We start from the raw sequence: 24,823 nt of genomic DNA on the forward strand, positions 1-24,823 counted from the left end.
ATTAATCAAACTAATTACATGGGATTTAGAATTTATTGTTAAGTTGCACTCAAGCAGCACTGTACACTGAGGCCACCTGCCAACTTTGCCAATGCCAAAGAATTTTAGCAAGCTAAAGTTTAAAATAAGAATATTTTAGAATGATTCAAGAATGGTTGTACTTTTATAGTAAACTATATTTTCTGCCAATGTAGCATGAAAAAAAAAAGTTCATGTAAGAAATGCAGTGCTGATCAATGCAATCATAGATACAATTTTTCAGTTTTGAGGAAGTAATGAAATGACACAAAAGCAAGCTTTGCTGACTGTTTCTGGTGCTTTTTTTTTTAATTTTTTTATTTTTTACACTTGTGCATTTTTGGTGTCTCAATCAAGAGGTTGGATTTTGAGCTTTAAAGTATTTAAAGCTTGTAATATTTTCATGCAGAAAAGCCTTGCTTATTTGCTTCAGCCGAGGAAAAAATCAGACTTTGCCATCTGAAGCTTAGTAGCTATTGTGAATTTGAGGAAATGTCTCCTTGTAGAATAAAGCTAAAAAATTGAGGGAATAATATTCATGGACAGAACTGAGAGATTCTTTGTTTATGTGTGATTCAGAATTGTGAAAGCCTGGAAAATGGGAGTTACTGCAGAATACAAGACATGAAAATAATGCTGACAGTAGTGTAGCTATTAACTGATTTTAAAAAAACACTTGAAGTAGAGCAAGCTATCACTGCTCTGGAAGTGATTTCATTGAAGCATTTGTTTTTCTCGTGTTCCTTAAATCAGATATGGGAAATACAACTCCTGACTCATGAAAAGATGATCAGCAGAGTAGGCCAAAGGATTTTTCTGTGCTAGGAAAAGCTGACATGTGAGATTATTGTATTAGTTCCAGATTCAGGTGAACATTCCAAATCCTCATCTGTGTTAGTACTGCATGAGTTAGGTCTTTCATTTTCATCATCTCTAAGTAATTTGATTCTTAATGTCTATGAAATTATTCCTATTTTATTAAAATATTACACAAAATAGGGAAGATAAAGATAGATACAGTTGCAAAGTTGGACATTTGTAACATCGGAATTAAAAACTCTTGCCCTTTTACCAAAAAAAAAAAAACAAAAAACTTCAGATACTTCAACATTCCAATTCTTACTCTTAAAAATTTTTTGCTGAAATTAAATGTTTTCCATATCTGCATTGCATCTATGTTGTGAACTGCTCTGCAATAAATAAAGCAATATGTATAACTATCTTTCATATAGGGCAGATTAAGGTGAAAGATTAGGTTTCCCATTACTGATGCAGATATTACAGCTGTGATTAATTTAGAATGGAATAATATTATAAAATGACATTCTGTATAAGACTAATATTTAATGGTAAATATAATTCTCCGATTATTCATCCAGTAGAAGAAAAGAACATGAAAAATAATAAGTCTAAAATAAATGGCCTAGTAATAAGCATTAAATGAATAGATCTGTTAGAGAGTGATGGTTATCTTTGCTATGGACATGAAAAGATGACTCCAATTTCAAGCTGTAATATCACATTGCAGCCTGCTGTCATTAAGCAGGAAATTGATGTTTTTTTTTTTATTATGTTGAACATGTTAGAGCTTAAAACATCTACAGAAACAAGGGACTTATGGTGTAGAAAATAAAAATTTCAACCCTATTAACTAAAAAAAAAAAAAGTAAAAACAACAGCTCTTTTTATTTTTAAATAATACCTTAGCCTGTTGAATGCAATGGCAGTTCCTTCTTCTCCCATAAAACATTACTATTTCTGCTAATAACACAGTACTGTACTGGTAAGGTGCTACATAAGTTCTCATGTATGTTTCTATCTCTAACATCTGTGATTCAATAAAATGCTTCTTGTTTTCATTAGTAGTATCCAAGCCATGGATTTGTTTCCTAAAATGTGTATTTTCTTCCAGTAAATGAGTTAGTTGTAGCGTAATAATTTAATCTTACTCATATGAATGTGAAGTTAAATATTTATTCTTTAGTAGTTTCAGTCTTGTATTTGTCAAATAACACCTTCACACAACTATTTGTACATTTCTCTTTTTCTTCAACGAAATGAAGCAGAAAGAAGGGCTATAAAGGCTGTAAAATTGGCAATAAATGCATTTACTTTCATCAGTGTCTGCTCAAAGCATAGAGATATATTTGTGCTATTCAGTTAAAACTGTGGAGTTCCATTTCAATTCTAGGGTTTTTTTTGTTTGTTTGTTTTGTTCTGTTTTTTAATATGTCTGTTCAGTACAAAGAATTTTCTATTGAATTCTAGGTTAGAGTATCGAAGCATGACTTGGTTTGACTGACAAGTCATAAAAAAAAGAATTCTTACTGCTTTTGCCCTCAGTTCCAGCAGATTGAGAATTACTTTCTAAGCCCTAGCCAAAATCAGTGTAAGTTCAAATGATTTGTTCATTTCAACTCTGTCAGGGGGATAGATAATAGAAAGCAGTCCTTCAGCAAAACTGACTTGAAGCCAATTGAAATCAATTGCCTGAGAGTATTGATCGTGGTAGCACAGGGAGTGCAGCGTCCTTCTGCAGCCAGCAAGCAGTAGTGGAGTTATGAACTCTAAAGCTCTTCTCTTTTGTTTGCTGCCCTCTGCGGTTCAGTCTGTAAATAAAGTTAGGAGCTGTGTGTATGGAGTTAACTCCACACATTCCCTTATGCTATCTCTGCATTGGCACACTGCTACAGAGTGAGAACTTGAAAACTCAGAAACTGCATTAAAATACTCTATTTTCTTACAAGCAGAATTTTTCCGCTTAAGCTTTCAACTAATAGCAAGAGTAGTTGAAGATAAAAGGGGAGCCAGTCACTCTCTCCATTTTAAAGCGTTTAATGGTCAATTTCTAGTGTGGTCGTAAAGCTGAGCCGGGCTGCCCCTGCATTTAATGTCAGTAACCCAAGATTTGTAGTGCTCTGTGGTAACCACGCCACCTTCATCTCATGGGAGTTGTATCTGAGTAAGTCAAATCTGATCCCAATGAAGTGAACACACATCTGTGGCTAGAGCACATTAGAGCACTCTTTCTGTGAAGAAATCCTTCCTGATATCTCCTCTAGACCTCCCTGTCTCAACTCTATGCTGCTTCCAAGTGTCCTATTCCTTGTCACCTGGGAAAAGAGATCAGCACCATCCTCACTACAGCCTCCTTTCAGGTGGCTGCAGAACGATGAGGCCTCACCTCAGCCACCTGTCCTCCAGGCTAAACTCCCTCAATTCCTTCATCTCTCAGATCTTCTGTAGTTCTGAATCTATTGTGTTTGCATTCATGTCTTCGTCTTTGTAGAAGAGATTCATGTGTTTTGGAAATCAGTTATAGTTGCTAATAAGATGGTAAGTCTTAACTATTCATGAAACTTATTTCAGTGGTGTTTTACTACTAAAGACTAGTGCGTGTATAGTTGAGTTGAAACAGCTGTCAATAGTAGTGCTCAATAATGGTTGTGTGTGGTGGAAGTGCAAGGGCAAAACTCCGGAGCAGCTTTGCTCCTTGGAGCGTGGACGAGCTGCCCCAGTGCTGGCATTCACTGCTGTCACGTTACTTGAAAGGGACATTGTGAAGCTAAATCTATAAAACAACAGCTATTGCTTGAATTGCTCACAGATACGGAAGCACCAATGCAGTTCAGAAGGGCTGTAGAGCTTTTAATAGAGCGAAGTTGGCAGCTTGATCAAGTAACATCAAAAGCAGTAAGAGGAGTGCTGTAAGATGTTTAATTACCTGAAATGGTCAAGTACACAGCATTATCTCTTGCAGAAAACAGAAATAGCTGTATGTGGCTGCTCTGATATGTTGGTGACAGCTTGACTCATGCAGAAAAAGTGCTAAATACTTAATCACCAGAAACATCATTTCCATAGGACCCATTGCAGCTTTTAAGAAATGCTTTCCTAGGTCACTTAGTGTCTAAGTTCTCAGAGTTGCAGCCAAAATTTTAAATTCAGAAATATCTTCTACAAGAAGATTTTTTTTTTTTTTTCTTATTTGCAGATCTTTAAGACAGTGATTCTCTATAATTCTGCACTGCAGGTCAGCATATAGCAGATCCTACAAAGAAACTCAAGCTGTTTAGAAAATAATTAAGGCAGCCAAGTTTGCAGTGGATTAAATATCCCATTGGGAGCTCTACTGTTTTGCACTGTCATGTTTTCATGCTGCTTGAATAACTCTGTCAATTATTATTCAGTTCACTGAAAAGCTTTCTCAATGCTGACTTCAATTCCTACTTTATCCCTTTGCTGTGAGAATTTTCAGATGAAAACAATGTATTTTGCTGTGGAAAAAAAAAAAAAAAAAAACAAAACAAAACCATTTCATGTCAATGAGCCTATGGGAGACAAAGCATTATAAATGCTGCTAAAGCTAAAATTATGGAATGCATAACTTTTGTTCCCTATTTTTGACCATAGGATTTAAAATTTATAAAAATTCCGTTCAACGCTCTGAAGTGGCTTTTTAATATAGCTGTGCTTGCATGATGCATATTGCTCATCTCTGCTCAGTGCTTGCTTCGAAACAGCAAGATCCAGAATTAACTTGCTTTCTGAGAGGAATGACTGAAAGCAATAATGATAGAATTATGCCTTTATTGCCGATCACATGGGTGCTTTGTTGCCTAGCTGAAAATCATTTAAAGCATTTTCTTAACAAAGAATCTTCAGTAGTATTAAAGATATTTGCAGCTATGTTTACAGAAGTGGTCAAAGATCATCTTAGCGTAAGAAGAGTAATCTTGAAATCCTTAAAGTCTTTCAATCATTAGAAGAATAGCAACGGAAAGGAAAGTATTAAAGCTTCCAGTCAATGACAGCTCTTGAACAAGAATATTCCGTCTTAAATACCATCTTCATTCTTTGATTTTATTCCATTACTTCCCCTATATTTGTTTTGTGTTTGCATGTGTTTTGTTGAAGTGACGCGGCATTTGTAGCCCTTCGCTCAGTGTGTGCCTTTTCCTTCCCTTTTCCTTCACAACTGCTCCAGCCTGATCGCATAAACCCAGATGACATAGATTTAGAAAATGAACCCTGGTATAAGTTCTTTTCAGAACTGGAGTTTGGACGTCCGGTAAGTGAGGACAGAATATTAAAAAATATTTTTATATGAATTTAACAATTACCAACTTCAGCAAACATGTCCCAGTAAAGTTAATGTGAACTTTTTTGAGAAAGGTCAATACAGTCATCTAATGCATATAACATTTTTTTTTTTAAGTGGAGCCCTAGCTTGCCAGGGTTGTGACTTTAATAACTTAAATATGGGCTATACATTAGGGCTGGATTAGGTTCAATTTCTAATTTCCAGGAGAATGCCCTGGGAAGCAGCCACCTTCTTGTACCTGCTCAAACACCAATTGCAGAACCTGCAGCTACGTCAGTGAGAGAAGAAGAGAAAGCAAACTACATACTTTCCTTTAAAAGTTGTTGTCCAGTGTATCAAATTTATCACTGATTACCTTTTATCTCCTTTTGTCTAGCCATGGAAGCTGTTTTGTCATTCCTCCGCATAGGTAGGCAGAAACAGTCCAGATACATTCTTCTGAAAACGATATGTTAACAGTTTTACTCAGAATGATAATATCATTTTTATTATTTTATTCTCTCAATTATATCATTGAGAGAGAGAGAGTGGAGAGTGCCTCCTCTGAGATGAAGAATGTTGAGGCTTATCCCACAAAAATGTAACTATGACACCTTATGCTGTCTCACCAGTATTAAATACAGCTAGTACTGATTCAGTCATTCCATTGTAAACTTTACCACCTAAAGTTACTAACATATTACTTAGATGCTTAAAAAATTAAGAACACTATAACACATTCTTTCTCCCATTCTACCCATTTGTGTCACTCTTGCACCTGATGTTGTCAACACTTAGTTTCTAACTGTGTCACCTTCTCCACATTTCATTCCTTGCTGCCATTGATTCTCCTCCATTCCATCTCTACACTTCTGCTTATATGATGCAGCCACCTAAAAAGCTTTTGGACTATGTTCAAGACAGTTCTTCCGGTGTTTCCAATGAGGTAAATGAATGATTCTTGTTCAGGTGATTCTCTTGGGAAGAAGGATTGGCATGCTTGCTCTTTGTGTCTGTTTGTTAGAATTTTGTGGGCTCCTCCTGATATTTATTAGAAGTTTCTAATTCATGATCACTGTGTCTTTGTCTTCATATTTTTCCAGATCACTAATGCATTTGGATGTTGATCTTATTATCCTAGGAACTGTGAGTTCTTATCCCCAAAGCTGCTCAGAGATTAACAATCAGAACTACGCAACAGCTCATGTGTCTCTAAATCTTGACCAATTCCAACTTCTTCAGAGTTGGGCAAGTGTGTTGCACTCACACACAATTAATACATCAGCATAATATTACCTTTTATTAAAATATCTGACTGCAAATTCTATATGTCAAGTCAAAGCCTTTGTGACTGAGCTATCGCTTCTCCAATTAAGTACTTCTGACTGAAGTCTGGAAACTGAAAATTTATAATCCTGTTGTAAATTTGCAACTGCAGAATTGGCAGCCGCTGAATAAAATATATGAGGCTGACACTGCCCTACTCTGAATGGGAGAGATGCAGGCTTTCATTCTTTCTCCTATTTGCTCCCATTTTTAGAGTGTTAGGGCAAAAGTCAGTGACTCCAGCAATAACAACTCTACTTCATACAGTGGCTTTGCTTTTGTCATATTTGTGATTCACTTTCTTGGAATCTCCAAAAATTGAACAAAAATTGTGACCTTAAATTGTTACTTGTGTTGCTGATTACTCTGACTTGGTTTTAAGCTCTACAAACTTGGAAAAGCTTTACAGTTGTGAAATTTAGGCCCAGTTCTCTGAGAAAATAAACTTCTAGGCCTTTCCTGCTCTATGTATTAGAAGACAGTGTAAGAATCCTCATCTTTTGTTTTGAAAATTTAAAAGTCTTTAAATTTAACTCCTGTTTGGAAATTACAGTGAATTCAGTATTTTTTCTGCAGAAAATATCGTGGAACAACTCATTAAAACATTAGAAGCATGATATAAACAAACCTGTTTGTTGTTTTTAACTTTTGCCTACCTTCTTCATTCTCAGACACCATTAAAGCTTTGATGCATGAAAACATCTATAACGTTGGCTTAACTGTATATGCATATTTCACCTCTTTTAGTAAAACTGTATCAAAGTATTCAGTAAAATCTGTATTTGTAGGTTGCTATGGTTGTTTCTAACACTAAATTGTTTTTGTCAGGCAGCTGCCAACAGTGGAAATGATAAGCAACTATATCCACTACTTGGTTTCACCTTTTCCCTCTATCAGTGTGGTTATACCAGTGGGTAGAAGGTATAAACTTCACTACGGATAACAATGTATGTGTGTGTTAATAATTGGTATGGTATGGTACAGCATATATGCCTCCGTATGTCTTCCAAAATCTTCAAAAGACTGCATCAAAGGGGAAAAAGAGCACGTTACATCCGAGGTGATATCTTAAAGGAAGGAAAGGAAAAGCTGTGTAGCAGCACAGCAGTCTGTTTTTGGATGACACACATTTTTTTCTGTCTTAGGCTGATTGCTAACATGCTATATGCAATCTGGGGAGTGCTGCGGATAAAGAAGCGCTTTGTGGTTTTGCTTCAGTTGTGTGGTTTACCTCTTGCCTTCCATAGGAGCCAATGGGAGCTATGCTGCCCTCAGGATTTGCGTTATGGTCTGTATGACCCTGCAGTCATTACAAGTGGTGAGAGCTCTCCCTGCCTCAGGTGTTTGGTTTGTATCCTGTGACACATGGCCTGGTCTGCCTCTGACTGGAATGGCACCTGCACAGAAGGCCTGCAGTGACAGTGCTGTGCTTGCACTGCCTCACAGGCAGTTTGAGGTTGAGGCTTATAGTGCTAGGCGGCTTTGAAATAAGATTTGTATTTGACAGAACGTGTTTTGTAGATGTTCCTTCTGTGTGGCAGTGCAGCCTTCTTCACTGTGCTGTGTGGCGGCATGTGGAAAACTGGGGTTACTCTGTTGGTGCCAGCAGCTGTGCCAACGCTGGCTTTTGTGGTTTTGCTGCAGACAGATTTTGTATTTAGATGTGTTTTGTTAAAACTTTGACACTGGACACTTGAAAATTGGCATATAGCAGTTTTCAGCTTTCAGAAGATCTAAAGAAAAGCTTGAAAATATGAACTGAACAGTAAAAGACTCAGGACCTCCTTCTGAATGTACTCTAAAAACAAATATCATGATATTTTGTTCAGGTGGGCTGAGTTAAAAGGAATGCACTCATTATCCCCACACGTGTTCCAAATATAAAATAGGGATCATTTCGTAAGCAATGCCAGCAGGTTTATTGCCCGTTTGAGAATGTTTGATGATGATCAGCACACCTCCGTAACAGAAGCAGCTTCAAAGCACAGGCTTCTACTTACACTGCTGTTGGGAAAGTGCATTAACTCTTCACTTGATCCTAGAGCAGACATAAGGTTTTGTATCACAGGACCCCTTCTCTGTAACTTGCAGGTCCACTGACTCTATGAATTAAGTTACAGTACACGAAATGCTTTGGTGAACAATTACCCATTTCTGTTCTTCGCTTTAAAATAAAAAAACTAATAGTGGATTGTATTAGTAAAGTCATACATAGGTTGTTTATCACCTAAGAGCAGTGCAATGGCAAACAATTTAAAAAGAAAGCAAATCAGTGTTTTACTGGGAAAATGAAATTTGTAAGAAGTAGCTTTGCATTCACATGAAGAAAAATAGGTTGGTTTTAGCAAATAAAACAAAAATATATTATGTTGTGATAAAGCATGACTGTATTCCACAGTCCTGTGCACGCTCACTCTCATGTGCTTACGCAGTGATAAGTGTCACTTCTGCAATCCTTTGGTATGGAGAAAAATCTGTAAAAAAAAAAAAAAAAAAATTCCTTTTTAGAGAATAAGTCTAGAAGGCTTCTACAGAGAGGAAAAGTAGTTGACCATGAATGTAAGGTGGCCAATAATTGGCCAGAAAAATCCAGGGTCCTTCAGCAGATTTTGCTTCTGGCTATAACTGATTGTGAAATTCTGGAGAGTAATTGAGATGGAGGAGAAGCTTTGCAGATGTTGCTTTGTACAAGGAGGAATCATTTTCAGATTTTTATATTTCATAGTCAAAGATAATTTCAGGTGTTGTGTATCCATTTTTGAAAACAGTATAGAGAAGCATGGCTCTAAATCATTATTTTAGCGCTTTAAAAACAAAAATACAACTGAAATAGAACACAGAAATAAATCAAGCGATGCTTTTTAGAAACTGCCTGAGTGAATATTGCAGTATCTCTGTGCTGGAGCACATAGTATGTTGATCACTGTGGTCTGTTTTTATAGGATGTCATGGAGTAGCAAACATAATAATCCAAAATGTAAGCAGAAATTGTCACCTTTTTTCATATATAGGCATATAACAGATTTATGTATTTGTTTTCGCAGACATCCTTATATCATCACTCTTCAACAGACAGAGGCCTGGACAGGCCTTCCAGGTAAGAAATACAGTATGTGTGACTTCAGTGCACATTTCACAGCCTAAGGGCTTTCTTTGTGACCTGAAGCCAGCAGATGTTGAAAAGGGTCAAATATTAAATTTCACCTTGTGGATTCCTAAGATAACGGGAGGTACATGGAGAGGATGTTCATATTTTGATACTCAAGTGCAATTCTTAGTTTTGTTTTTCAAGGACTTACTGTTTGCATTCAGTGTAATCCATGCTGTATTCTGGGTCTTTCCAGTGACATCCCTGAGCTTCTCAGCTTCAACACTCCTTCATTTATTCTTACTGCTTGCAACGCTTTTCTGTGCTGTTCCCAGAAGCTTGTTACCTCACCTGTTCTATCGCCTTTTCTCATCTTTACACTGAACTTCTACTCTAGTGCTAACAGCAACTTACCATTTAATTTTTTGTCTGTAGCTGCATTTTACTACTCACACTGTTATTTCCATAAAGGCATCTCTTTTAATATCTTATTCAGCATCCTTAATAATCAGAGTGCTTAACCTGAATGCATCTCAGTTTGGTAGAGCTATCTCAGTAGCCAGATCTCCTGGTGATACTGTCACCTGATCAAAATTAATATGGAAAGACTTTCAAATCATTAGTGGCTGATACTTTTGCAGTATTTCAGAATTTACTCTAAAAAGCTTGGTACATTTATTTCAAAGTCATCATTATGAAAGCAATATTAACAATTTTATATGAAACTTCGATACAATCAAGTGAAGAAAAAAATCAGCTTTTTTCTGTCAAATGTGCTGTAAGAGAGCTGAGCCCAGTGCTTCTCCCCTGTGCATGTTTCAGATGTATTTCTTCTGGCATTGCTCAATCCATAAGCAAATAATGCAATTACGAGCTTGCTTTTTAATTACTGAGTTGTTATTACAGAGATGAGGCTGCTACTAATACTGGTTGTTTTTATAGTTCTGCAAGTACTGCGAGTGACTATAGGAAAAGGAGGAAGTCAGAACCTGCTGTAAGTCATCAGAGAGCACACAGTGATCAGAATGCAAACAGGCCCAGCCTGGGCCGTACAGATATGCAAGGCCCATACACCACCCTTAGAAAGCCTTTAACTAGCTCGTCTCCTTCTTCTCCATCACGAGCAAAAGGTAAGAGGACATCATATTTGTTAGGAGGAAATCTGATGATGACATGTTGTACAGTCTCTTGGTAGTAAATACAACTGTTGTCCACTGTTGCTGAGTGCACTCTGTAGGGAGATTTACTGTATGAGGGGCTTTGGACCTTTCCTTAAAGACTAACTTGTTTATCCTTACACGTGTGTGCAATTCTAAGCTGATCAAAAGCTGGACTTGTAGTAAGGGTTTTCCAGTTTCATTTGCCCCTTCTAGGACACAGAAAATTGGTTTGTTAATAAAACTTTAAGGAATTTTACATTATGGTACAAATCATATTCTTCATTAAAGTGCACTTTTCTCTTATTATACTGTTCTTAGGATATGGAGAAAATAAATCAGGACAAATGCTACGTGAGATTAAAGATGTGTTTCCATAATAGCAGTTTGGGAGTTTTAGGTGTTTTTATTAGCAAGACAAAAGGTTTCCAGCAAAATATATGATGGATGTAATATACAGAGCACTATCTACTACAATACCCATCCTTGTATCAAAGAAAAACAGTGAGAAATACTAAGAATGAAGTGATAGAAGAACAGATTTTTTTTAAAACCACTGTTAAGATCAGTAAATTAAAAAATAATCTCATCCATTTGGTGCACCAGGGCAGACAGTGAAAAGGTGGTAAACTCGGTTCACCTGCATTTACTTTTTACTGCACCACCTGTCAACTGTCTGAACATTAATCAGATCAAAAACTCTGTACAGCATTCAGAATACACATTTTTGAAATATAGTTAAGCCAGTGTTTGAAACATAGTTAAGAATGTATAATGGAATAATTTCTTAAACTCAGCATATACTAATAAGAAATTTAAATTAACTAAGAGATACAAATTTTGTCCAATTTTTACACTTTCTGTACTTATCATTTAATTTGATTACCACAGGGGAAAAAAAAAAGTGATCTATTTAAACATAAAAAGTGATGGTCTTAGCTCTAGGGATAAAACAATTTATCTCAAAGTTATAATTCTGGAGTCTAGATTTTTGGTTTGACTTCATCTTTTTTTTTTTTTTTTTTACCTACTTCATGATCAATATTGATAGTTGTTTTCTTACACTGTTTTGTTTTTGTTTGGGAGGCGGACATCACCACAATTCTTAAGGAATTTGGATTTATTTTTTTCAATGTTCAAATTATCATAAGTGTGTTATTAAAGCTGGAAAATGGTTCATTAGCTCTGCAGTCCTGGTCTGTAGAAACGTATGTGCTGTTCAAAGCTGACAGAACAGATGCACTAATGGCTGTCTCTTTTCTAGTCTTTCTGATACTTACTGATATTAATTCCAACTTTCTGAATCTTTTAATTTCTGGCAATGTCTCTCTTTTATCATGCTGCTCTATGGATTATAAAGGTGGGGATATTAGCAAAGTATATCCATCCCTCCTCAGTTATTCAGTGCACAACCACAACACCTCAAATGAATTAGATTACTGTAGCACTTACAGACAACATTTAGCTGTTCCTAATGATTCAAGGAGGGCAATCAGCTACAAGAATGGCTGGCAAATGACTCGACAAAATGCAGAAGTATGGAGCAGCACAGAAGAAACCACTTCTCCAAAGAGAAAATCTCGTAGCTGTGATGATCTTTTAACAGATGATCGGGATGGCTTTCCCGATGCACAGGCCAAGTCTGAAAGCATGGTCTCTCTTCTATGTGAGGAGGATGCTAAAGAGGTTTGCTCAATGAACTGGGCATCCCCATATGCACCTGAGGGCCGTGGTGGTGGTAGGGCAAGAGTTCGTCACAGATCTGCGCACGATGCCCCAGGTTTCCTTAAAATGTACAAAAAGATGCATCGTATCAATCGCAAGGACTTGATGAACTCGGAGGTGATCTGTTCTGTGAAGTCCAGAATACTGCAGTATGAAAAAGAACAGCATAAAGGTATCCTTCAGGGCTGGAGAGAATCTTCTACGGAAGAGGTGCCCAGAGATATGGTGCCAACCAGAATATCGGAATTTGAAAAACTAATTCAGAAGTCAAAATCAATGCCAAATCTAGGTGATGAAATGTTGTCAAACATTACACTAGAGCCTCCTAAAAATGGCTTATGTTCACAGCGGCGATTTTCTATCGAGTCTCTGCTGGAAGAAGAAAATGAAGTCAGACATCCCTCTCAGGTACAACGGAGCTACAAGTCTAAAACCCTGGTGCCAATTCATATTGAAGTGACCAGTGATGAGCCACAGCGGTCACATATGGATTTCTCAGACAGTGATCAAGATGGAGTGGTTTCTGACCTCAGTGACTTTATCCAGATAGAGGGGTCATCCTTTTGTAGTGAAAGTGACTTCGATCACTATTCCTTCACATCATCTGAAAGCTTTTATGGATCGGGCCATCACCACCACCACCACCACCACCATCACAGGCATCTCATCAGCTCCTGCAAAGGGAGATGCCCAGCGTCCTACACCCGCTTCACCACCATGTTGAAACATGAAAGGGCTAAACAAGAACCTGCTGAAGATCCAAGGAGACAGGAGGCAGAATCTGGCCTCTCCAAGATAGCATTCCTAGTCAGCCCAGTGCCTTTCCGAAGGAAAAAAAGTGCAGCCCCTAAAAAACAAACTGAAAAGACAAAACGCAAGTCATCCGTATTTGAAGCACTAGATTCTGCACTTAAAGACATCTGTGACCAAATAAAAGCTGAAAAAAGAAGGGGAAGCTTGCCTGACAATAGTATATTACACAGACTGATTACTGAGCTGCTTCCAGACATTCCAGAAAGGAATTCATCTCTTACAGCTCTGAAAAAGAGTCCCATGCACCAGCCTTTTCATCCACTGCCTCAAGATGGTGCTACTCATTGCCCACTTTACCAGAATGATTGTGGAAGATTACCTCTTAGTGCCTCTCTCCAAGACATGGACACAACTAACAACAATAACCAAGAAAATGATAGTGCACTGTGTTTCCAAGGTGGATTCACTTTCTTCCTCTATCCTTGTGATTTATTCCCTGTATTTCCCACCCTTTCTCATTCCATTTTTATTTGTGTAGTATATAAGAGCAATTCATTCCACTAATGCAGGAAGACTGTTATTTTTACATCATCGCAAAACTAGAAAAATGTGTTGTCTGTTCACAAAATGAAGTAATCTGGACAACTGGATAAGTAGTGTATTTCAACTATTAGATAATTAGTGCTATAAATAATAGTGGTGTTATTAACTTAAGCAAGTCCAAAACAAACCTTACAGAAAGTGAATGGATGTGACAGGATGCATCATTAAGATGCTGGTCAAGCAGAAAATAATACGCAGGGAGCTTTTCCTTGAATATTTAAACCAAAAATATCAGCATTAAAAGCTATATAGTAAAATGTCTAATTGATAAAAATGCTGTTAATTCTGCCACCGTAATAGAGAGTTGTTCCTGTTTTTTCATGAAAATACACTAATTCCATTGCTTCATATTACTTTTTGTGAATAGACCTGAAAATTATTTTAGGAAGTTTTCATTTTCACTGTTCAAATGGTTTACAATCTCTGTGGCAGTAAAACTAATTCTTCTCAGAAAATCTTAATGTAACTATGAGGTTTTCAGAAATACCTTATCACAGAAGAGAAATTCTCAATAATCAAACCTTTAAAGAAAGCTGTCCACAATTGGAAGTATGATAAACTTGCTGGGGATGACACGCTTGCATCCAACAACCAACAACCAAGTGATGCAGTTAAATAATTTTTGCCCCCACAGTATTTATCAATAGCCTGAAGTCCTGGCTTGGCCAACAGCCCATTGAGGTCTCTGTTCTGTAAAACTGCAACATAATGCAGAAGTTCTTAATTCTATTTTTCCACTTGTACTTAGAAATATATAAGCTTAGTAAGAACAGATCATGTGAATGAAGTCAAAGAGAGGCAAATATCAGTTAGAAGCCTCCTGCAGCCGACGTTAGGAAACTGCAATTGCTAGTAAATCTCAGAAGTCAAGGGACAGTTTATTTCATTCTCTGATCTGAAATAATTCCATTACATTTTAATTCACACTGGAAACTTACCAAGCAGTAGAAAGTGCAAGATTTTTCTTTTATTAAAATACAAAAAAGGTATTGCCATCCTGTAGTGTACCATCCTCTAGTAAACATTGGAAAACTATGCTTTAGAGAGAATCTGCCACAGAGATTGGTAATGATAATTCCATCTTTTTATGAAATAAAACTACTAACAAGCTGGCCTATTGAAGAAAAATCATTTCTTATTATCTCATTGAGGCATGCTTTAGTCATGTTTTGTGCATGTAATTGTGATTATATTGCTGGCATTCAGAAAAGCTTCTCAACCTGATAAAGTCTCAGTACTCCCGTCGTGTCTTCCATTTGGTCCAGCAGGAGTGCATCACTTCATACAGTAAGGCATAATTTTGCTCTTCCCACTCTCTGTTACACATTCTTCTGCTGTGGATCAGAGGAAAGATTGGGCTTAAGAGTTGGTATCTTTGTTTTTTTAAAGGTCAACTTTAACCATAACATAACATGCTTTAAATGTGAAATTACAGAGTCAGTATCTCTTTTCTTTTAAAAGATACCAAGCAATATTCTAGATTTCAATGTGTTTATTTTACCACAGTTTCACATAATGATGTTCTGTTTTCAGTAGACCAGGAAACTCCTGGAAACTATTCTGCTTTCACCGATGTGGGACAATGTACTCCAAGGGACAGAAGAGGAGCTACAGATAAAGAGGTAGCAAACCAAAAATAAATAATGCAGCAATATCCATATGGAAAAAAATCAATAATGTTTCTGAGACAAGATTTTTGTTGGTTATAAGACAACATAGTGATACAGAAAAAAGGAAGTGCAACTCAACACAGTATTTAGGTGGGACAGAATCTTTCTTTTTCATTAAAGAGACAGGTATGTAAAGTAAAAGAATATCAAATAACATAAGATAAGCTGCATCTTCTACTTACATTTAAATGGACGTGGAAATATCACATTTTTCAACCACACAAGAAACTGCCTCAACAGTTTCAAGCCTAACATCTGCAGTCCATCATTACTTTTGTGTTAAAAGAGGAAAAAAATACTGCTGTTGGTGTATTATACAAAAAGCATTATCCTAACAGCAATCCCTAATTTCTGTAATAGCTCTGGTGATCGTGATTGTCTGCCAATTACTTATTTTAATGCTTTGGCAGAGGGAATGGAAGCAGATGTACAATCTCTAAAGAAAGTAACACAAATTATCACTTGAAATATGCTTAAGAGAGTGATATACTCTTTTGTGTGTGTGTGTGTGTGTGTGTGTGTGTGTGTGTGTGTGTGTTCTAGAACTTGAAGCACTCTATAAGCAGGCTTCAGAGATTTTATTCAGTCGTATATTTATATTAATTTATATTTTTATATTAATTATTTACATCTGTAGACTACAGATTACAGAACAGATTAACATTTTCCATTAATCTGAATACAGTACACTGGAGTGTACTGGAAGGAAAGATTGCTCATTACAAATTAACAGTTAAAAAAAGTTTCAGGAGGTGTATTGGGCATGTAAAGAATTCTGAGTTCCAATATGAAAAGACGTTAGGTATATAAGAATGGCTTGTAGTGTAAGACTGCTATAATTTAAAAAAACAATGAGAGGACAGAAGACCTATATTTTGAATCTGTTTTGTAGATTTTGCATTCAGTCAGTCCCACTGTTCTTTTAATACTATCTCCATTCTTTCATTCTTTGGTTTATCAGTTACAGTACTAAAAAAGAAACAAACAAGCAAAATCAGTAAAGACTAAAAAAACCCCAAAAACCTAACAAAAAGAATATCCCCTCTCCTCCAAAATCAATTTTAATAGCAGCAGAGAAAAACGCTTTATATTTAGGCCATCCTACATGAAGGAGAGCTGTAATGGAGTATTATATCAGTATCAAAAAACATAATTTGGCAGGATCCCTTTAATAACTTTGGGGACTTTTTTTTTTTTTTTTTTTTTAATTAAAGACAGTGCTTTAGGTAGGTGCAGGTTCTATTTTTAAAATGCTGTCCCAAATACCTAACGACCTCAGAAAAGTAAGTTGCATATTTAATTACCCAAAAAGAGCCCCACTGTGAGAACTGCGGTAAAGTACGTGCACTTCTTTTATTAGATCTTGGTCACCTTTTTAAAAGCTAAAAATTGTTTGCCATATAGTAATACTACCTGAATGTGTTAATCATCTTGCCTACTTTTCAGAAACTGCCAGCTAGAGCTGTATATGACTTTAAAGCTCAAACTTCTAAGTAAGTACTAGACTTTTGTTCCTTTAAGTATTCATAGTCAAGGAAAATCTTTCCAGCGCTTGACACAGCTACCTGCTGTTAAAGCCAGTTTCTACAGCCAAATGCCATGAAAGAAAAGGACCCCAACTGCTGCCACAACAGCTTCTGCATTAGCATGCTGTATAAGAAGTTTTGTAATTAAAATGTTGTAAATTATTCTATTTTCCATTGTGCGTACTTGAACATGTGAGTGGCTGTGCATCTTCACCTTCCTATAGCAAGTCCTCAGGGTTGCCCACTGAATGGTCTTTGTTGTAAATCATATTTAGGTTGCATAAAGTAGCATGCTTAATGTGCTCTTGTAGACAGATTACTTTCTTACCAGAATTCTGCACAGTGCTTCAGAATCTTTCATACGTCTTGTCTTACCACAGATTTTCTGCAGGATGTAACATATCCCGTACCAAGATAAACTATAGTGGGCTGTCAGGGAAAAAGTAAATAAATAAATAAATGATAAAAATCAGAAAACACTGGTCTAGGATTGAGGAAGCCAGAGGAGAACATCATACTTCATTACTGCTGTTACCCTGGTGATCCAGGGTGTTCGAGTGTTCTTTAGATGCGGTACAACATTGTCAGTAATATTGCATTAGCTGTGTAAACTGACAACTTGAATTATCAGAACAGCAGATTAGGGCCTGAAAAAAAGACACTACAGCAAATACCACCCAGGCCAGGTACTGAAGATGTTCTTGATGATTTTGATAATTCCCTTTTTCAGTGCCCAACATTAAGCATATCACAGGCCTTGATTCTCAGAAATGGTGAGAACATAATCATGCTTCTGAACATCTTGGTCTCAAAAGAAAAACAGTTGACACAGAAGCACTCTAAGCGATGCTGCTGCAGAAAGGTAGTAATTGGGCACAGAAGCATGCAATGTGTTCAGTAGCTTTCCCTACCAATTTGTCAAGAACACCAAGTATGCCTCTGATACCCGTCAAAACACCTGCATCTAAACAGGGGACATTGAAGTCATCATGCTTGCCTACAGACACTATACTGTCCCCTCTGATAATAACTACAAATACTTTCTTGGAGGTAAAAGTTAGGCCTATATGACTTACCAATAGAATCCAGTGTTCATAAATGTGAATCGTTTTGTTTTGTAGGGTATAATCAACTGGTAAGTGTACCACAGCTATGACATCTTTTCTCCAAATGTTTAGTTGCTACATTTTGTTTCAGTTTTGAACTTAGAAACAGCAGGAGCTATGCAGGTAGAGGAGTTCAAATGTAAAGTTATAAACACCCAGTTTAAATGAATCTGTTACAGAGAGCTGTCCTTTAAGAAAGGAGATACTGTCTATATCCTCAGGAAAATTGATCAAAACTGGTATGAAGGTGAGCACCATGGAAGAGTTGGAATATTCCCAATTTCTTATGTTGAGGTTTGTTCTTTGTTTTAATTCCTTGAATTATTTTGGGTAACAGATTCACAAGCTACATGCAAATGATTAAAATCTGTTGGTATTTTTCTCCCTAGAAGCTTTCTCCTCCAGAAAAAGCACAGCCTGCCAGGCCGCCTCCTCCTGCACAGATTGGAGAGATTGGAGAAGCTATTGCCAAATATAATTTCAGTGCAGACACAAATGTGGAGTTATCACTTAGAAAGGTACAGCTTACAACTATTTTTTATCAAAATAACATTATGATGTCTACTGCTAAACTGAATTAATATATACATAATTAGTGCTTTGGTACTAAATTTGCCATGCACAAAGCAGTGTAATGCTAGAAAGCTGCTGACATAAGCTCATTAGCTTGCATTCTTTCCCAGCTGCCTGCAAATAGCTTAAATATTTTGTGTATATAAATATAATTGCTATATGCAAACACCCTCGAACTGGCAACCCAGTTTTCTACTTTTCATTTTAATTATCCATTGACCTTTTTAGGAATTGTTACTGTCTTCATTATCACAGTGAGGCTTCTACTGCTGGAGAAATAAAAATGCAGGAAATAGAAAACAGCAAAATTCAGAAGAAAGGCTCAGACATGTCTGTGAAAGTACTGGCTCTTGCAAATTTATCATCTTAGTAATAGTCTGCCCTTTCTTACATATTCCTGTTATGTCTATACACATACATGTTGGTGATGATCCTTTATTATACATGATCAAAACAAGTGTTTAATTGCTGGGGTTTGTCTGACTGAGATACTCGTGCTGTAGGAACTTTATTATTCGAGGTATTATGCACTTAGTTATAAGTATTACATATTCTTTACCCACTGGAAAATTTTACCTCATTTATTTTCTGTTTTAAATGAGTTAATGTTCATAGAAGTTATTCAGTGTTCCTCCTTTTGTGTAAAACTAAGGATACAGCTTTCTGATGCTCAATTAACACCTAATCTAGCATCACTGAAGGTAATGGGTATTTTTCCACTTGTTTGAGACTGGTGCATTTTAAAGAGGTCCAGAAAAAAAAAATCAGGAATAGAAACAGAACTAGAGGTGGGAGGCAGTTTGATTTTTTTTTTTTTTTTTTTTTAATTCCCTTTCATGCTGATTGTGGTGGTCACTATCTTGTCAGCCCTATTTTGGTTTGTTTTTAAAAGTTACATTTCCATCTTAATAATGATAACTTTAGGGTACTCCACAAATCTACTACAGAAACCTAAGAACAAAAAACTAATAGGGAAGGATTGTTCTAAAAAGACAGGGTAAAAAGCACATCACATCATATGAAGGAGCTCATTAAGTTTCAAAACTTGAGACAGAGATGTTTGAATAAAAAGTTGCTATTTTCCATTTCTGTTTCTAGGCTCTCTAAAAACAGTAAGTGAGCCACTGCCCATCTGTCTTCTTACATAGATACCTGCTTGTGCAGCATGCTCAGTGGGAAAAGCATTTATCTCTCTTTCCCCATGAAATAATTTTGAACATTTCATTTTCACTTAATATAATTTTACTTGATAATAAAGCACACACGTGGATTTAATTATTTAACTTCTATTACCCTTAGGGAAAATGGGGCATTTAAATTAATGCAGGCAGGGGTTGTGCACCTTCATCCCTGGAGGTGCTCAAGAGCAGGTTGGATAGGGCTCTGGGCAACCTGCTGTAGTACCAGATCTGGAGGTTGGTGGCCCTGCATGTGGCAGTGAGGTTGGAATTTGATAATCGTTGGGGTCTCTTCCAACCCAAGCCATTCTAGGATTATTTCATATTACAGTTAGGGTGTTAGCTAGTAGACTGGCCAACAATTTAAACAGGTTGTGCTCCTATGAAAAGTTTGTGTTAGCCCTCCAACCAAAAGAGAGATTCTGCTGAATAGCAAGAGCAGTCTGTAACGATCCTCCTTTTGCTGGAATGGTAACTGTTTACATGGTTATTATAAATGGCAGGAGAAAGGTGAAGGCAGAAACACTACTGCGGGGAAATAATTCTGTGCATTAAAATAAGATCAGTGATTTAAAAAAAAAGTTACTACTCATCTGCTGATAACACATTTTTATAATGCATTCCAGGGAGACAGAGTCATACTTCTTAAGCGGGTTGATCAAAACTGGTATGAAGGTAAAATACCAGGAACCAACAGACAAGGCATCTTCCCTGTTTCCTACGTAGAAGTTATCAAAAAGAATGCATCAAAAAGTGCTGATGACTACCCTGATCCTCCTATACCCCAAAGTTATTCTAGTGACAGAATACACAATTTAAGTTCAACTAAGGTAAGGATTGTTCTTCTTTGATATCACTCCTAGAGTGGGTTTAGAAGGACTTGTAAATTTTTTGTTAATGTGATAATACATTATTTATGCATTCAGTACACTCTTTTCTTTCTTAAATATATACTGCATTTGTAGAAGTGCATTACAAACTTGTCACTGAAGTATTTTAATGAAAGCTTTACATTCTGCCAGAATAGTTGCTCAGGAAGAAAAAAAAAAACAAAAAAACAAACACTGTGGGGTCTAGGACAGAATTTGAGCATCAAGGATATGTTTAGCAAATTCTTCATAATGCAACGTGAAGACATATCTGTCATCATAAAAGCCTGCAATCCCATAAGCATGCAAAGGGCATGAGAGGGTAGTTTACAAGGGGACACAGCTTGCCAAGAGCAAAGCTATGCCTTTCAATGTAAAAGAGAACAGATAGCGATTCTGTACTGTAACCTTCCTCCTTTTGCCAATGACACTCTACAAGGAAGCTGTTGGTTGAAGAGCAGTTCTTTATAGTGGTATGACAACAGTGACAGCATTGTATCATTCAGTAGTTAGTAATATGTCAGCACATTTTCAGTGTTTGGATTCAGACCTTCATAGCTGTGATTTTTCACACCAAACACGTCATAGTTCCTGAATTATTTTCCTTCTAGTTCATAACTACCACAAATCATGTTACAAAAAAAGATTCCTGTATTCCACTTCACTTTCAATATTTCACAGTATCCTTTTCAGATATAGAATCAATAAAGCTTCTGTATACAAATTGTGATTAGTATTAATGCATTATCAATCAATCATTTTGAATGCTAAAGATGGAATCTTTTCCAAATCTTTCTCTTTACCACTGTCAATCTCTTCACCATGGGGCGGTATGTTTTCTGTGAAATTTATAAAGCATCTATCTTGCCATTTGTCTGTTTCAGATGGTTTTCCCATTTTCTACTCTCACATACTTGCATACTGGTGCTTATTTAGATGCTTTGGGCTTTGGGATAAGTTCCATATTTATTTACAGCTTTTGGGACAGTCAGTTATAGGAACAGTGGTCTCTGATGATACTGCTTATGGCTTAGCAATATTAGTTGTTTTATAGTATTTGTTCACAGAGAAGTAGCAGCTCCTTTCTCTTCCATTCCAACAAAACTTTTGAACTGAAATAATATGAAGTTCTGTATCCTCAGAGTGAGGTATTCATGAGCTACAGCCTTTTCTCATTACAGTAAGCGGAAGGTCATTTAAGAGCATGAGGCAATTTAGGTGCTGCATGCTGCAGAACTGTCTATATTTGGAGACACCTCTCCCCCCATTTTCTGCGCATTTCCTGCAACTGAAGCTGTTTTTTGTCTAACCCTTATAATCTTGTCAGTGATCCCTTCCTGAGCACAAGTGATGCTTTGGAGTATTTACGTTCAGATAAAAAAAAAATAAAAATACATGCATGTTAAAAATTAGACTGTAATTTCTTACCTTCATAAATTATTTAAATTCTTCTGTGAAAGTTGAAAAGCCTAGACTTCGGGAGCCTTCACGTTCCTCCTGTATTCATTCACTCTCTCCATTTCAAAGTTATATTGAATATTGTCCAGAATTTTTAAATTTTTAAAGAAATAAATCAGGTAACAGCCATTTAGAATAGAAGATGAATCATTTAGTCAACATACCTTAACTGCATCCCATGAGAGCTGCAGAGCTATTGGTGGCTGCTCCTTTTCTAAAGCTGCTGTGATCATCTTGAGAGAGCAGGTGGAGAACATCCAGACATGCTACATGCTTCTCCTGTAGTCCACCTATGTTTGATACAGAGAGGTTATATGGACCAGATTTGCCTCCTCTTTGCAAGCAAGGATGAGATGAACTCATATCTTTCTTACTCTGTCATATCACAGCAGGTGTACATTTTCACCACTGTTTATGTTTTTAAATAGTGAAAATATTGCAGACACATTGGATTATAAATCTGTTCTGCCACTAATGTTATGTAATAGATTAGTTCTCAAGTGAAGGAGAGGGGCATTAGGCAATAAAAATAAATAAGGAGAACAAAGCTTGCTTTTGATTTATATTAACTTGGCCTAGAGCATCTGTATCTTTAGTGCATCCCGTAGCCATAGGAAACTAAAACTGGCAATGTCTCCTGGGCCATGTGACTTCTAAACCACAGGTCTGAAGCCCTTTTCCAAGACTAAATATGAGGGAAAGAGATGGAGTGTTGTTAGTAACACTCCAGCAATGTTTTAGCAGACCACACTATCAGTTTGGAGACTCTATACTTTGGTACAGAAGATTCTGTAACAAAGATTTGTCTAACTTTAAAATAAAGCTATCTGCCTCAAGAAAATTCCAGTAAAAGGTAAGTAAATTAACATTTCTAATTCTAACAATGATGTCAAACCATTTTCATTCAATTTTAATTTTGAGGATTAATAGTTATAAAAATGCATTTTCAGTATTTACTGAAGCAATGGATATCTACTGATGCTGTGTACGTATGACTCACCAGTCTCATTCTTACAAAAGGACGTTTCTTTTACCAGAAGGATACTTCAATCAATATTATGTAATGGTACTCAAAATATACTGCTGTATACTGTGCTGTCACTATTTTAAAGCTTTGTTGTTGGCTGCCTACGTTCAGTTAGAATTGAGTGTACCTTTCACAAATGTTGATGTCATTTTAAACTGATAGGGTTACTTTCAACGAAAAATACTTATGCCTTAATAAAAGTATGCTATGTATTTAAGATGTTTCTTAAGCATGTACTGAGAAGTACAAATATTAACATTAGGATAATTAGAAATCACCTCAGATGTTAGAGCTTAACTTAAATTGCATCAGAAGTATTTTTTGACAATCCTATGCTCAAAATAATAGTAATGGTTTGGGGGGGGGGGGGGAAGGGGGAGGGGGAAATCACATTAATTTTAATTGTATGATTTAATAACCTACGACAAGCTCACTAACAGAAAGCCATAAATAACATAACTTCAGCAGATCAAATGCAGGTCACCCTCATGAATGTAATGATCCAGATTTGTCTTGATGTTTGACATTTAAGCCGAGGCCAGAACCTGATACAGTTTCATTTTTCAAATGTCTTTTCTGCTGTTCTGATTCATGTACTAATGATTTCAGACACCCGTGCTCACTGAAATGATACCCTCTAATCCAGATGATGGCACAGACATTTGGCTTTCCAGTCTACTCATATCCCAGCTCTCTGTCATGCTTATTGATTTCAATTCCCATGTTTTTCTTATTTTTTTGAAGTTGCCTTTCCAAGCACTATCCCCACCTCCCAGATACCATTTCTCCTCTTGGTCACCCAATGATCAAAAGACACTCCAGGATGCCACTAATGATTCATTTTCCAGAACGGATGGTTTTTCACCTTCAAGCTTATGTATCTTACCACCTCCACAATTTCCAGACAGTTTTCTTTGTGACTTAGAAGAACTCAGTTCTTTGGCATTAACATCCCAATCTTTAGCAATCTCCCCAAATAGTAGCATTCATCAAGTTAAGGGAAATGATTTTATTCCAAATACAGAGATCTCTCTGAGCTCCACTACAGCTCTTCCTCAGTCTTTTCTCGTATCTGCCTCCATCTCACCTTCAGCCAGTTCATCTCATAACTTAACATATAAGCATGAAAGCAACAATACTGAACTAAGAAAATATAAAGACTTGAGAACTGAGAAGCCAAGTACATCTCTCAAGATGCCTAGAGACTTATCAGATACTACCACAGAAGATGAACATGTTTTCTCTACCTGCAACATCCTTTTGCCACATAAGTGTAGTTCCATCTCTGCCATGCCAGATGCAAATGCTGAAAATGAAGATGAAATCTGTACAGCAGATCTGTCAATTGACCTAGGAGATCAGTCAGAGCCTCAAGAATCAGATTTCTACAGAGAATCAGAAGACACAACAGAAGAACTGATAAAACTCTATATAGAGGAGGATCTGATACATGACGATTTAGCGTTTCCTGTAGGAAGTAGAGGAGATTCCATAGTATGTTGTGAAGGATGCACCTCACCGAGTATCTATAAGGTATTTTAATCTCCAAAAATCATGGCTTCTGTGTTCAGATAAGTAACTTAGTATAATTTTTCTCTTCTTTTCCTTGTATTTATGTTATTGTACTGTGTGCAGGCACAGTTTTATTCTATGGTGTTGAATA

The 24,823-nt window shown here is 36.6% G+C and overlaps 2 protein-coding genes across 39 annotated transcripts in view; one reads left to right on the plus strand and one right to left on the minus strand.

Annotated features, from left to right (window-relative positions):
* The window catches only part of SORBS2 (sorbin and SH3 domain containing 2), a 185,431-nt gene that overhangs the window by 147,840 nt on the left and 12,768 nt on the right, over positions 1 to 24,823 (plus strand). For 28 of the 32 annotated variants that reach the window (XM_042811805.1, XM_042811812.1, XM_042811813.1 and 25 more), the window contains 7 exons: positions 9,472 to 9,524; positions 10,458 to 10,645; positions 15,287 to 15,375; positions 16,870 to 16,916; positions 18,235 to 18,349; positions 18,445 to 18,573; positions 20,433 to 20,636. In XM_042811805.1, the coding sequence (XP_042667739.1) occupies positions 9,472 to 9,524; positions 10,458 to 10,645; positions 15,287 to 15,375; positions 16,870 to 16,916; positions 18,235 to 18,349; positions 18,445 to 18,573; positions 20,433 to 20,636 (825 nt within the window). Of the gene's footprint in view, positions 1 to 9,471; positions 9,525 to 10,457; positions 10,646 to 12,032; positions 13,608 to 15,286; positions 15,376 to 16,869; positions 16,917 to 18,234; positions 18,350 to 18,444; positions 18,574 to 20,432; positions 20,637 to 24,823 lie in introns of all 32 variants that reach the window. The other 4 variants (XM_042811818.1, XM_042811833.1, XM_042811834.1 and 1 more) reach the window with 3 other exon arrangements.
* The window catches only part of CUNH4orf47 (chromosome unknown C4orf47 homolog), a 94,525-nt gene continuing 80,676 nt past the window's right edge, over positions 10,975 to 24,823 (minus strand). Inside the window, exons 8-12 of one of the 7 annotated variants that reach the window (XR_006167620.1) lie at positions 22,298 to 22,423; positions 17,278 to 17,378; positions 14,974 to 15,087; positions 12,926 to 13,256; positions 10,976 to 12,766 (exon numbers count right to left, since the gene is read on the minus strand). Coding sequence is in view for 1 of the 7 variants with exons in the window: in XM_042811844.1 (XP_042667778.1) it covers positions 22,363 to 22,423 (61 nt within the window). In the remaining 6 variants the exon portion in view is untranslated. Of the gene's footprint in view, positions 13,257 to 14,973; positions 15,088 to 16,130; positions 16,393 to 17,277; positions 17,379 to 22,097; positions 22,424 to 24,823 lie in introns of those variants that run through there. The other 6 variants (XR_006167622.1, XR_006167621.1, XR_006167619.1 and 3 more) reach the window with 6 other exon arrangements.

Source organism: Centrocercus urophasianus, unplaced genomic scaffold (genome assembly GCF_019232065.1).
Source record: "Centrocercus urophasianus isolate 14NV4802_14NV808 unplaced genomic scaffold, USGS_Curo_1.0 seq_13, whole genome shotgun sequence".
Lineage (NCBI taxonomy): Eukaryota > Metazoa > Chordata > Aves > Galliformes > Phasianidae > Centrocercus > Centrocercus urophasianus.